This window comes from Onychostoma macrolepis, chromosome 10, assembly GCF_012432095.1.
Source record: "Onychostoma macrolepis isolate SWU-2019 chromosome 10, ASM1243209v1, whole genome shotgun sequence".
Lineage (NCBI taxonomy): Eukaryota > Metazoa > Chordata > Actinopteri > Cypriniformes > Cyprinidae > Onychostoma > Onychostoma macrolepis.
In genome coordinates, this window is record NC_081164.1 from 24,964,603 (window position 1) to 24,978,278 (window position 13,676).

At 38.7% G+C, this 13,676-nt stretch overlaps 2 protein-coding genes across 2 annotated transcripts in view; both read left to right on the plus strand.

Annotated features, from left to right (window-relative positions):
* The window catches only part of LOC131548491 (acetyl-coenzyme A thioesterase), a 26,854-nt gene extending 23,217 nt beyond the window's left edge, over positions 1 to 3,637 (plus strand). Inside the window, exons 11-15 of the mRNA XM_058789796.1 lie at positions 663 to 746; positions 830 to 963; positions 1,059 to 1,187; positions 2,395 to 2,521; positions 2,600 to 3,637. Coding sequence (XP_058645779.1) covers positions 663 to 746; positions 830 to 963; positions 1,059 to 1,187; positions 2,395 to 2,521; positions 2,600 to 2,740 — 615 coding nt within the window. The 3' untranslated portion in view covers positions 2,741 to 3,637. The remainder of the gene's footprint in view (positions 1 to 662; positions 747 to 829; positions 964 to 1,058; positions 1,188 to 2,394; positions 2,522 to 2,599) is intronic.
* A 3,595-nt stretch (positions 3,638 to 7,232) lies between these two features.
* On the plus strand, positions 7,233 to 10,024 carry LOC131548492 (alpha-2B adrenergic receptor-like). The gene is given in 4 exon segments (XM_058789797.1): positions 7,233 to 7,260; positions 7,263 to 7,298; positions 7,301 to 9,028; positions 9,143 to 10,024. Coding segments are annotated over 3 exon segments (1,230 nt in total). The 3' UTR covers positions 8,467 to 9,028; positions 9,143 to 10,024.
* Positions 10,025 to 13,676: the final 3,652 nt, after the last annotated feature.

Below are 13,676 nucleotides of genomic sequence, written 5' to 3' on the forward strand. Positions count from 1 at the left end.
ATTCAGAATCAAAATTGAATAATTGTGCTATAAATGATATATTGAAGTGATAAAAACATTGTTTCAAACACTAGTGTGCTGAATTCAGTGAGTGGTAGATTTAGACAGTTTTGCGCAGAAATGTCAATTTTAGAAGTGTGATCAAATGAAAATAACTACAGATCATTATTGATATAATTTCCAGTTAGTTAGTCACATTAAAGGGATGGTGAGGTTCAGTGCATTGCATCTGAAATCACATACTTCCTTACAATATAGTAGACAAAAAAGTATGTGAAAAGCATAGTCTGTCTAAATGCTCAGCATTCAATAAATAGTAGGCGAGAAGTACACAGATGACTAATCACTTTCAGCGAGATTGCATTTGATGGACACTTTACTATCCCAATGAGGCCACGGGAGAGGATTTGTGAATGGAGAGGATACTATGTGCATTCATAACATATAGAACATAATTTTCCTCAGTTACAAAGTAATTACTTATTCAAAAGAAGTACATACTCAGAGAGTATAAGATTTCGAGTGCATCCAATGTGTTCTAGTTCTTCGCATTGCTGCTTGTAGAAAAACAGAAAGCTTCCTTAATAGTATACATACTGCATGCTACATTGTTACTGAGCAGGACAAACCTTCTGTGTGTGTAACATCTCTGCCCTCTACAGGTGTATTTGGGGTATAACAACGTTGCAGCTCTCACAGTCTTGGCTGGAAAGAGAGGCTGGGAAGCCAGTAACATCAATGATAAGGTCATCACTTTGTTTATTCTGTATGATGCATCTATATATGTCTAGCATGTGGCTAGCGTGCTGAATTTACTTGTGTTTTGCAGATAGGAGTCTATGTGCACGAGGAGGCAGATAAGCTGTGTTTAAAAGTTGAGATGAAGATCAAAACTACGGCTTTTTATGCTTTCTCGCTGCTCGCCGACCTGCGGTTACGGCCACAGTGGGACAAAAACTATTTGTAGGCTAATTACATCCCTTTATCTTACATTTATTGTGCTATAAGTTTTGCATTTACATAAAATTGTTTCTCACCATCTTCCATATGTCCTGCAGGAGCTGTGAAGAGGTCGAGAAAGCAGATGAGGAGGAAACCATTTATCACATTAAATGCACCACAGTCAACGGAAGCAAAAGTCGGGATTTCGTGGTTCTGCTGTCTAAAAGGCAGCCCTGCAAAGATGGGTATGATTCCAGTGTTACCATGAGTGATTCACTTTTAGATAAATCTTTAAAGAAATAGTACACCCCAAAATTAAAAAATTTGCTAAAACTTTACTCGCTCTCAGGCTGTCCAAGATGTAGATGAGTTTGTTTCTTCATCAGACCAGATTTGGAGAAATTTAGCATTAAATCACTTGCTCTGCAGTGAATGGGTGCCGTCAGAATGAGAGTCCAAACAGCTGATAAAAACATCACAATAATCCACACCACTCCAGTCCATAAATGAATGACATTTAAATTGAATAACTGCATATTATTATTGCTTTATCAAGTGAAAAAGTCATCTCTTCTGATTCAGGAGAGAAATATGCACCGCTTACAAGCCAAAACAGTCAAAAACAGATATGTCGGTGGATTTTGATGTGAGAGGACCACTGAATCACTGGAGGATGTGTTATTATGGATTATAGACCAGAAGCAAATGTTTAAAGTTAAAACAACTTAATGATAGATCTGTTTCTTACAAACATGCAGCTTTCCACTTCACAAGATGTTATTTGATAGACTGGAGTTGTGTGGATTATTATGGACGGCACCCATTCACTGCATAGGATCAAATGGTGAGCAAGTGATTTAATGCTAAATTTCTCCATTTGATCCTATGCAGTGAATGGGTGCCGTCAGAATGAGAGCTGATAAAAATATATTAAAGTAATCCACACAACTCCAGTCTATCAAATAACATCTTGTGAAGTGGAAAGCTGCATGTTTGTAAGAAACAGATCTATCATTAAGTTGTTTTAACTTTAAACATTTGCTTCTGGTCTATAATCCATAATAACACATCCTCCAGTGATTCAGTGGTCCTCTCACATCAAAATCCACCGACATATCTGTTTTTGACTGTTTTGGCTTGTAAGCGGTGCATATTTCTCTCCTGAATCAGAAGAGATGACTTTTTCACTTGATAAAGCAATAATAATATGCATTCATTTATGGACTGGAGTGGTGTGGATTATTGTGATGTTTTTATCAGCTGTTTGGACTCTCATTCTGACGGCACCCATTCACTGCAGAGCAAGTGATGTAATGATCAATTTCTCCAAATCTGTTCTGATGAAGAAACAAATGCATCTACTTCTTGAATGTTTTGATGATAAGTGCTTTCTCTGCAAATTTTCATTTTTGGATGAACTATTCCTTTAATGTGATATTTTTATCATCACAGAGACCCGTATGTCGTAGCACTCCGGTCCGTCACCATGGCAACAGTTCCACCAGAAGAGAACTCTATTCGGAGTGAAGTTAAATGTGCAGGATTCCTCGTTCATGAAATCGGCTATTTAGCCTGCAAGGTAACAACTATACCATCTGAAATCGAATAAAAGCATCACTCTCCTGCTCAATCTGACCGTTTCTGGCTGCTGTTCTAGGTGTCGTACTACAACCAGGTGACGTCTGGAGTGCTGCCCTATGTGGAGGGAAACTTAGCCGGCTGGTCCAAATCTATGGAAGAGACAGCAATGTCCTGCATTTCATTTCTGGAGCAAGATATGCTGACCACACAGTTCTAATGTGCACACATTAGGACAACTCTTGGACAGTGTTTTTTTTTTTTTAAATAAAAGGTTATGATAACAACTGCCATGATTAAGTGATCATAAAACGAGTCTGTTATAGCATTGCATGTTTTTCTGAAGGCCCATTTACACCAAGAATGATAACTATATAGCTAACTATAATGATATCTATATTCGATATTAAGAATTATAGATGTAGTGTTAGAATTAGAACAAGTCTTTGGTCTCAAATGGTCTGAAGACTGCCAATAAAACCATAAATATCTATGGCACAATATACATCATATGACTAAACCTACATTATCATTTTCACAGTCCACACTCTTCAAAGTGTATTTATAAAGGTCAGTTTTCGCTGGACAAAAATGCTGTCTCAGTGTGGACAAGAGAGTAAAAGAGAGAGAAAAAAAATGGACTTATGTATGTAAAATATGTAGATAGCCTCAAACACAAACTGAGGTCACGATAATGTCCGTGATGATTAAATAATCATTAAAATGGTCAATTACAGCATTGCATATAGGTCTTAAGTTTTGCATTTTAGAGTAAGCTTAGAACAGAAGAGAAAAGATTTATTTATAAACAATGAAATAATTTAAAAAACAATTGTCAGATTGTTTTGTATATGTAGCTACATGACGAAAATGACACACAGTTGTATTTTGATGTCAAGTTAAAATGAAACCAAAAATAACAGATACACTGTATGTTTGCAAAATAATGTTCTTCAGCAAGACGCGTGCAGTTTTATTTTTAACCGCTAGAGGGACAAAAGTTACATAAAGTAATATGGCCAACACAGAAAACACACTTAAAAACCCTCTTTTATTGAGTATATTTGTACAAAGGTGTCATGTAAATAAATGCTGCTTTTCATGATCAAATTCTCTTCTTATTCTTGAGCATATAAATGAGAACACACACGATTCATAATTAAGTCTTTACATTTCCAAGTCAGGCACATACTGTATGTCATGTTCATAAGTCTCAGGTAACTTCATCACGAGGGCCTTTAATAGCATGTAAATGGTCTCTCAACAGGAACAGTCACTTTTGTTTGTGACTAAACACATCTGAGGCAGACGGGGAATCATTGGTGAGTTCATGACCGCAGAAACCAAATCTAAATCAATGATCAGTTAAATAGTCCATTTCTATATTTTCTCATCGCATGTCTTTCTTTACTGCCATTGCCACTTCTTCTCTCAGATCCCAGTCTGCTTTAAAGGGGTCAACAACTGAGAAATAAAAATCCCATTGATCTTTTGACACATAAGAGGTCATTGTAGGGTACAACAGGGCTAAAGGCCCATCTTAAGAAAAAATGTGCTATTCGCTACGCCTAAAATGTATAATTGCAGAAAAAATATATACGTTGTATTGAACATTAATGGAGCAACACATAATCATTCAAGTTTTTTATTTTCTTTACAAATCTTATAAATGTATGAGGTGGCAAGAGGGGCCTTTAGTTTGTACTATTTTCTGCTTATTTTGAAAAATAAAAATTAATTTTTATTCAAATATGTTAATATAAAAAATATATTTTAAAATACAGAAACAAAATCATTTTAATAAGTAAAAATTCTGAAAGTATTGAAGGAGATCCAATAATAATTGAATATATATTTACAGTAGTAACAACAAATGATATTTTATTACATGACATGATTAATATCATGTTTTTAAATATGATGGTTTCATTCTAAACATGGTGATTATCTCTAATATGGACACCCAACATAATATATGATATTTACCATCTGAATCTAACCATGTCATGTCAACAAATGTAAAAGTCAGTGATCTATTAATTATCATGTTAATTACTGTGCGCCTTTAGCCCCAACAGCAGAAGAAGATCAACCCCCGCTTCTACATCGCTGCCTGTTTAGCCCCGCCCACCGATTCGCGCATGTAGTGTAAGTGCGGCGAAGGCAGATCTACACAGAAATCAAATGATAAAGATGCCTCCGAAGACAAGCAGACGCTGTGCAGTGCCAATTTGCAAAGACTGTTTTTCCACAGCTTATAATCCTAACATTAGGAAAGAGTGGATGATCTTTATTTGCAATGAAGTTCCAGACTTCCTTTTACCGCGGATTCGTTTACAATCAAGGCACGATTCGACGCGGGATTTTTTGATGTATGATAAGGTTAAAATAAATTAATTTACAGGTTCTCAAGTCCTGTTTTTGTTCTTATAGTAATTTTTGTTTTGTCCAGTAGGTGGTAGTCACTGTGCACTTTTTTGTTGGATAATGTGAATGGAGTCTGTGAATGTTGCCAAATGATGCACAAAACCAGTCATAAGGTTAAATTTGTTATAAATAAGCTTTCTGTTGATGTATGGTTTGTTAGGATAGGACAATATTTGGCTGAGATACAGACTGAACATCTGGAATCTGAGGGTGCAAAAAAAAAAAAAAAAATATATATATATATATATATATATATATATATATTGAGAAAATCACCTTTGTCCAAATGAAGTTCTTAGCAATGCATATTACTATCAAAAATTAAGTTTTTATATATTTACGGTAGGAAGTTTACAAAATATTTTTATGGAACATGATCTTTACTTAATATCCTAATGATTTTTGGCATAAAAGAAAAATGGATAATTTTGAGCCATACAATGTATTGTTGGCTATTGCTATAAATATACCTGTGCTGCTTATGACTGCTTTTGTGCTCCAGGGTCACAGATGTACCATTTCATTAAATCAATTCTATGACATGTTTCAGTGTGTTGTGTTTTTCTTTTAGGTTCTTAAGTAAATTTGTGATCAGTAAGTATGCTGGTAAAACTAAACTCAATCCACTCATCTTGTTTGGAAAGCTGAATCTGTTGCAGTTTCTGATATTGTTTTATTATTGTATTTTGCAAAGCAGCTTTGAGATGTGTAGTGATTCTAGGCAGGGGGGATAATGTTGCAGAAATGCTTGGTACAAGTCTCACAGATTACATTCTGCACTGCTTCTTTTTTCTTTATTTTCTTTTTATTATAATTTTTTCTCCTACGTAAGCATGCGTTAATTGGATATTTAATTGTTGTACCCTGCGCGCGCGTTTTTAGAAATGTGAATCCTATTTAATTTTGCTTCCGTGCGTCTCATGTGATGCGAATGGCTGTGTGAACGGCCCCTTAGTCTTCAGTCAATATTAATTTAACTTGCTGTTTTGCACTTCCGCTTCTACTGCCTTTGGCAACATTTTCGAATATTTTTCTAAAGTTGTCATGTTTCTTGCGGTTTGAGTCACTTACAACTAAATGTGAAAAAATACTGTATTAAATTGCAAAGGTGGACTATAACCTCGAAAAGGAGGGATTCTGTGGCGTGACGTGACGGCGGGAGACAGTGAGGCGCGCGCTCTGCGAGACTCGAGTCAGTTCATGGACTGATGCGCAAACTTCTAGAAAACGTCTAGAAGAAGAAAATGGTATAAGAATAAAATAACGGAGAAACGAGTGGAAGGACTTAAATATTCGAATTCTCTGTTTATTTTTATTCCGTTGATACTGAGGAAGTTCATTATATTGTAAAATAACGAAAGCAATTATTTAAAGTGGTGGTCTTAAAGTGGAGCATTCCGTCGTGCATTTTTTCCCTTCTCTGACATGGAACTTTTTATGCAAAGATAATTTGTCTTTACAATATTTGGTATTTGAGGAACTGTAATTTTGGCTTGGCTGGTGCGCGTGTTTGGAGACGGTGAACCTTTTTACGCATCTTGAACATTTCAGAGCTGCTCGGACACACACAAACCCACGGAGCTACTATGTTTGGATCATTTTTATTCTTCTTTTTATTCTGCAAATCTGAAAATTGACCTCTCTAACTTTTACTGTCTAAAAACCTAGTGTATTGTTTTGACGCGCTAGTGTCCTCGCGCGTCTCCAAGCGCGTGTTTGCAAGTGCGCGCTGTCTCTATTTTTTATTATTTTATTTTATTTTATTTTTATTTTTTTGGACTTGCAGATCGGAGCAGATATATTAAAGATGTTATCGTATTTAAAAGCTGTTTGACTTATGCTGTGGTAAGTTAATACCGCGTTTTTAATTTATTTTTATTTTATTAATGACCAGTTATGCAATTACGTTTTACTTGCTGATTGATTTTATTAACTTGTGAAATAGACAGACTGCAAGACCCCCTTTAAGTGCAAATTCAATATCTTGATTTCGTGTGTTTTCCCCCCTTGAGGTTTGCCGAAGGATGAAGTCATTCTTTGATTGATGGAAAGACTCATTTTAGTCATTTCACTTTCAACGATTTTCTAAAAGAAATAATGTTTTGGAAGGATTACATTAGGATTTAAGTCTACATCAAAGACTGCTTTGCACTTCTGTCTAGCCTGGAACTTAAATATGGCCACAACAACACTTTCAGTGGAGAGACTTCGAAAAATCTTGCAATTGAACTGTGCAATTCCAGTTTTTCTTACTCTCCTGAAGCCACGGCTGCGTTGCCACCGCAATGACGCTCATCATGCTCTTCACCATCTTCGGAACATCCTGGTGATCATCGCCGTCCTGACGTGCCGCTCTTACGAGGACCTCAGAACCTCTTCCTGGTGTCCTTGGCTGCAGCGGACATCCTGGTGGCCACATTGATCATCCCGTTCTCCTTGGCCAATGAGCTGATGGGCTACTGGTACTTTGAGTCATTTTGGTGCAAGATCATCTTAGCGCTGGATGTGCTCTTCTGCACGTCCTCCATTATACACCTATGTGCTATCAGCTTGGACCGCTACCTGTCCATCTCCCGGCCGGTGCAGTACGCGACCCAACGCACCCCTCACAAGATCAAGGGGGCCATATTGGTGGTGTGGCTCATCTCTGCGGTCATCTCTTTCCCTCCACTTGTCTCCATGAATAAGACCCCGCTGGCGAAGGACGGGGGCGGCCCACAGTGCAGACTCAACAAGGACGTCTGGTACATCCTGTACTCCTCCATCGGGTCGTTCTTCGCTCCGTGCCTCATCATGATCCTGGTGTACGTTCGCATCTATCAGATTGCCAAGAAGCACGCTGGATGTCCTCCGGGAGAGCCGAGGAAAGACTGTGCAGGTGGTGTGCCACCAGGACGAGAGCTGCAGAACGGGAAAAACCAGGACAGTGTTGACCCTGTGAATGTCCCCAATCTGGCTGCGTCCAGATCTGATGCCGTAAACCAGCCTCAACCACCGGTAGAGATTCAGCAGAAGATGAAACGCTCAAGGAGGTGCAAGGACAACGAGGACAGTTCAAGCTCCGGCTCTGACGTTGAGGTAGTTGGGGACATAATGCCAACGGACGACCTCCAGTGTGGGGCACTAGAGCCCGGCCATCAGACGTCCTCACCAACCCAAACGTACCAAAACATCATCGTAACATCAAAGGGCAGCCAGCTGGCCTCCAACATGAAACCAGCAGGAACTCCGAACACCAGACGGAAAGCCATGATCATCCGCGAGAAGCGGTTCACATTCGTCCTAGCGGTCGTCATTGGGGTTTTCGTCGTCTGCTGGTTCCCATTCTTCTTCAGCTACAGCTTGCAGGCCATTTGTCCAGAGGCTTGCAAACTACCAGAGCCGCTTTTTAAGTTCTTCTTCTGGATTGGATACTGCAACAGCGCCCTGAACCCGCTCATCTACACCATCTTTAACAGGGACTTTCGTAAAGCCTTCAAAAAAATTCTGTGTAGAAGGTGTAAGGACTCTTCTCTTTGAAAGCAGACAACACTGGAAAAAAGGGTTTTATAGGCCTACAGTAAAGTGTCATTTGATTCCTCTAAAGGTGATGCTCACAGAAACGGTCCGGGTCATTTCACTCCAGTATTATTTCAATGAGACATTTTCATGACAAACAATTTTCTTGTATTTTCTGCAAGTTTTACTTCTGATAATTGTTAATAATAATAATAATAATAATTTGTTTTCCTTGCTGAAGAAACTAGCCAATTGCAGATCCTTTTTCATGTAAATACACTTCAGTATTGCCTTTGAGTTTTTATAAATGTCTTTTCATGTCAAAACAATGGCACAAAGTGCCAAAAAAAAAACCCATTAGGTTACTGAAAAAAAAATATATATATTTAAGTGAAATTGAACTTATTTGTGCTCGTGACCTTTCCAGTGTGCATTCAAAGACAATGCAGCTCTTTCTTAGAGACACCTCAGGCTCCGCTGCATTGTGAGATCACAGAGCTGGATATGAGAAGATTTCAGAGAGCTTCACCTCTCTGGGAAAGTGCTAGAGCTCTTTACGCCAAGAGAGGCTTTGCTTTCTGGGGTGAGAGAAAATAAAGCACATGCATAACTGTAGCTATAGCTTTAAAATTGAATCCAAACACACTCTGTTTAGGTTAAAAGCATGGTTTTGACTGACATTTTTGCTGGTTTTCAGATTTTAACCAATGAATGACATGGTTTTCCTGGATAAGAGTCTGCTTGGTCTCTGTTATCGCCTAATTTGATGGAAAGTTTCTGATTGAAAGTAATGGCCGTTGTGTCTGCAGGCTGATGCTTTGGGTGATCAGAACCTCTTCCAGAGTATCCTGTGTCTAAAAAAGAGCGGCAATTATGTAAATGAATTGTGCACTTATTAATGCCTCTTGATAAGACTCTTTATTATTTTTGTGCTGTCATAAAAAGCTTTGTGCACTTTAATTTAGCTTCTCAATGATGTTGGTGACTGTGAGTGCAGATAAGTGAAGCTAGGCACGTAACAGCATGTCTTTGACAATAAAACTGCTTCTCAGAATTTGGTTCCATTGAGCATCCTGCTGAAATGAAACTCTGTTATGTTGTGTACTCATTGTCTCATCCCAAAATCATTTTCACAGACTTTTACATTAACTGTTCCCTCCTGGTGGAAAGACCTGCTCAACTCAATGCGATCTGTTCAACCTTTATCTGAACCTCTAACTCTAGCACTCTCTATTCTATTTCTATCTATTCTATTTTATATAAAAAGAAAAAAAATTTCCTCTAACACTTGCACTCTATCCGTTTTCTTAAAAAAAGACATCTAACACTAGCTTTCTCTATTCTATATATACATCTCTTTACACTAAAGGTCCCCAACCGCCGTGTCACGACCCAGTACTGCGATCAAGATATGGAAGAGATGCTAGCAGGTCGCAAGAATGTTCTGGTAAAAAAGTGTATAGATATGATATGTTATTTATTGTGCATTAATGATTGTTCTAATTACACTGTATTTTCGTTTGTTGTATGCGATTTCATGTAAATGAAATGTTTCATTAGTAGACAGTGCGTGAATACAGAGTTGATTCCTCTTTTACATCTCTTTACATTTGAGATACATACACATAAAATTATGTCAAAAAACCCTTCTCGGCATTCTCGTTCTCTGTGCTTTAAATAATTTTTTTTCTTCCTCATCCGAAAATTGTGTGATCGTGTCTAAAAAACCACAATATGATCCGCTGAACCACTAATAAATAAATAAATAAATAAATATATATATATATATATATGAAGAGTTCATTTGCAAAAACTCTGTTTTTAACAATTTTCAAAAATCATGTCAAACTGCAGTTGGGTTATTTTGATTAGGTAAAAAAAAAAAAAAATGCAACTGACTAACACAATAAAACGGGTTATCTGTTTTTGCAAATAAATTCTTCATATATATATATATATATATATATATATGTGTGTGTGTGTGTGTGTGTGTGTATACACACACACACACACACACACATATATATATATATATATATATATATACACACACACACACACACACACACACACACACACACACACACAGTGGGTACGGAAAGTATTCAGACCCCCTTAAATTTTTCACTCTTTGTTATATTGCAGCCATTTGCTAAAATCATTTAAGTTCATTTTTTCCTCATTAATGTACACACAGCACCCCATATTGACAGAAAAACACAGAATTGTTGACATTTTTGCAGATTTATTAAAAAAGAAAAACTGAAATATCACATGGTCCTAAGTATTCAGACCCTTTGCTGTGACACTCATATATTTAACTCAGGTGCTGTCCATTTCTTCTGATCATCCTTGAGATGGTTCTACACCTTCATTTGAGTCCAGCTGTGTTTGATTATACTGATTGGACTTGATTAGGAAAGCCACACACCTGTCTATATAAGACCTTACAGCTCACAGTGCATGTCAGAACAAAAGAGAATCATGAGGTCAAAGGAACTGCCTGAAGAGCTCAGAGACAGAATTGTGGCAAGGCACAGATCTGGCCAAGGTTACAAAAACATTTCTGCTGCACTTAAGGTTCCTAAGAGCACAGTGGCCTCCATAATCCTTAAATGGAAGACGTTTGGGACGACCAGAACCCTTCCTAGAGCTGGCCGTCCGGCCAAACTGAGCTATCGGGGGAGAAGAGCCTTGGTGAGAGAGGTAAAGAAGAACCCAAAGATCACTGTGGCTGAGCTCCAGAGATGCAGTCGGGAGTTGGGAGAAAGTTGTAGAAAGTCAACCATCACTGCAGCCCTCCACCAGTCGGGGCTTTATGGCAGAGTGGCCCGACGGAAGCCTCTCCTCAGTGCAAGACACATGAAAGCCCGCATGGAGGACTCCAAGATGGTGAGAAATAAGATTCTCTGGTCTGATGAGACCAAGATAGAACTTTTTGGCCTTAATTCTAAGCGGTATGTGTGGAGAAAACCAGGCACTGCTCATCACCTGTCCAATACAATCCCAACAGTGAAGCATGGTGGTGGCAGCATCATGCTGTGGGGGTGTTTTTCAGCTGCAGGGACGGGACGACTGGTTGCAATCGAGGGAAAGATGAATGCGGCCAAGTACAGGGATATCCTTGGATGAAAACCTTCTCCAGAGAGCTCAGGACCTCAGACTGGGCCGAAGGTTTACCTTCCAACAAGACAATGACCCTAAGCACACAGCTAAAATAACGAAGGAGTGGCTTCACAACAACTCCGTGACTGTTCTTGAATGGCCCAGCCAGAGCCCTGACTTAAACCCAATTGAGCATCTCTGGAGAGACCTAAAAATGGCTGTCCACCAACGTTTACCATCCAACCTGACAGAACAGGAGAGGATCTGCAAGGAGGAATGGCAGAGGATCCCCAAATCCAGGTGTGAAAAACTTGTTGCATCTTTCCCAAAAAGACTCATGGCTGTATTAGATCAAAAGGGTGCTTCTACTAAATACTGAGCAAAGGGTCTGAATACTTAGGACCATGTGATATTTCAGTTTTTCTTTTTTAATAAATCTGCAAAAATGTCAACAATTCTGTGTTTTTCTGTCAATATGGGGTGCTGTGTGTACATTGAGGAAAAAAAATGAACAAATGATTTTAGCAAATGGCTGCAATATAACAAAGAGTGAAAAATTTAAGGGGGTCTGAATACTTTCTGTACCCACTGTATATATATATACATACATATATATATGATTGCTACACAATCACGGGGAAGACTGCTGATCTGACAGTTGTCCAGAAGACAACCATTGACACCCTTCACAAGGAGGGTAAGCCACAAACATTCATTGCCAAAGAAACTGGCTGTTCACAGAGTGCTGTATCCAAGCATGTTAACAGAAAGTTGAGTGGAAGGAAAAAGTGTGGAAGAAAAAGATGCACAACCAACCGAGAGAACCGCAGCCTTATGAGGATTGTCAAGCAAAATTCATTCAAGAATTTGGGTGAACTTCACAAGGAATGGACTGAGGCTGGGGTCAAGGAATCAAGAGCCACCACACACAGACGTGTCGAGGAATTTGGCTACAGTTGTCGTATTTCTCTTGTTAAGCCACTCCTGAACCACAGACAACGTCAGAGGCGTCTTACCTGGGCTAAGCAGAAGAAGAACTGGACTGTTGCCCAGTGGTCCAAAGTCCTCTTTTTAGATGAGAGCAAGTTTTGTATTTCATTTGGAAACCAAGGTCCTAGAGTCTGGAGGAAGGGTGGAGAAGCTCATAGCCCAAGTTTCTTGAAGTCCAGTGTTAAGTTTCCACAGTCTGTGATGATGTGGGGTGCAATGTCATCTGCTGGTGTTGGTCCATTGTGTTTTTTGAAAACCAAAATCACTGCACCCGTTTATCAAGAACTTTTGGAGCACTTCATGCTTCCTTCTGCTGACCAGCTTTTTAAAGATGCTGATTTCATTTTCCAGCAGGATTTGGCACCTGCCCACACTGCCAAAAGCACCAAAAGTTGGTTAAATGACCATGGTGTTGATGTGCTTGACTGGCCAGCAAACTCACCAGACCTGAAGCCCATAGAGAATCTATGAAGTATTGTCAAGAGGAAAATGAGAAACAAGAGACCAACAAATGCAGATGAGCTGAAGGCCACTGTCAAAGAAACCTGGGCTTCCATACCATCTCAGCAGTGCCACAGACTGATCACCTCCATGCCACGCCGAATTGAGGCAGTAATTAAAGCAAAAGGAGCCCCTACCAAGTATTGAGTACATATACAGTAAATGAACATACTTTCCAGAAGGCCAACAATTCACTAAAATTTTTTTTTTTTATTGGTCTTATGAAGTATTCTGATTTGTTGAGATATTGAGAGATTTGATTGAGAGGGTTTTTGTTAAATGTGAGCCAAAATCATCACGATTAAAAGAACCAAAGACTTAAACTGCTTCAGTCTGTGTGCATTGAATTTATTTAATACACGAGTTTCACAATTTCAGTTGAATTACTGAAATAAATGAACTTTTCCACGACATTCTAATTTATCGAGATACACCTATATATATATAACCCCACCCCCTCCAGCTGGTCCGTGAGAATGTTTTCAAAACGTTGAAGATCCCTGTCTTAGACTCTGAAACCATGTTTCTGTGATAAGTTGTTTTCTTCTTTATTTGGTCTTCTAAGAGCGATGCCTGTCTACGCCTGCCATGAGCACAGACTTTGATCGCAGCTCTCATAACTAACCATCCTTTAA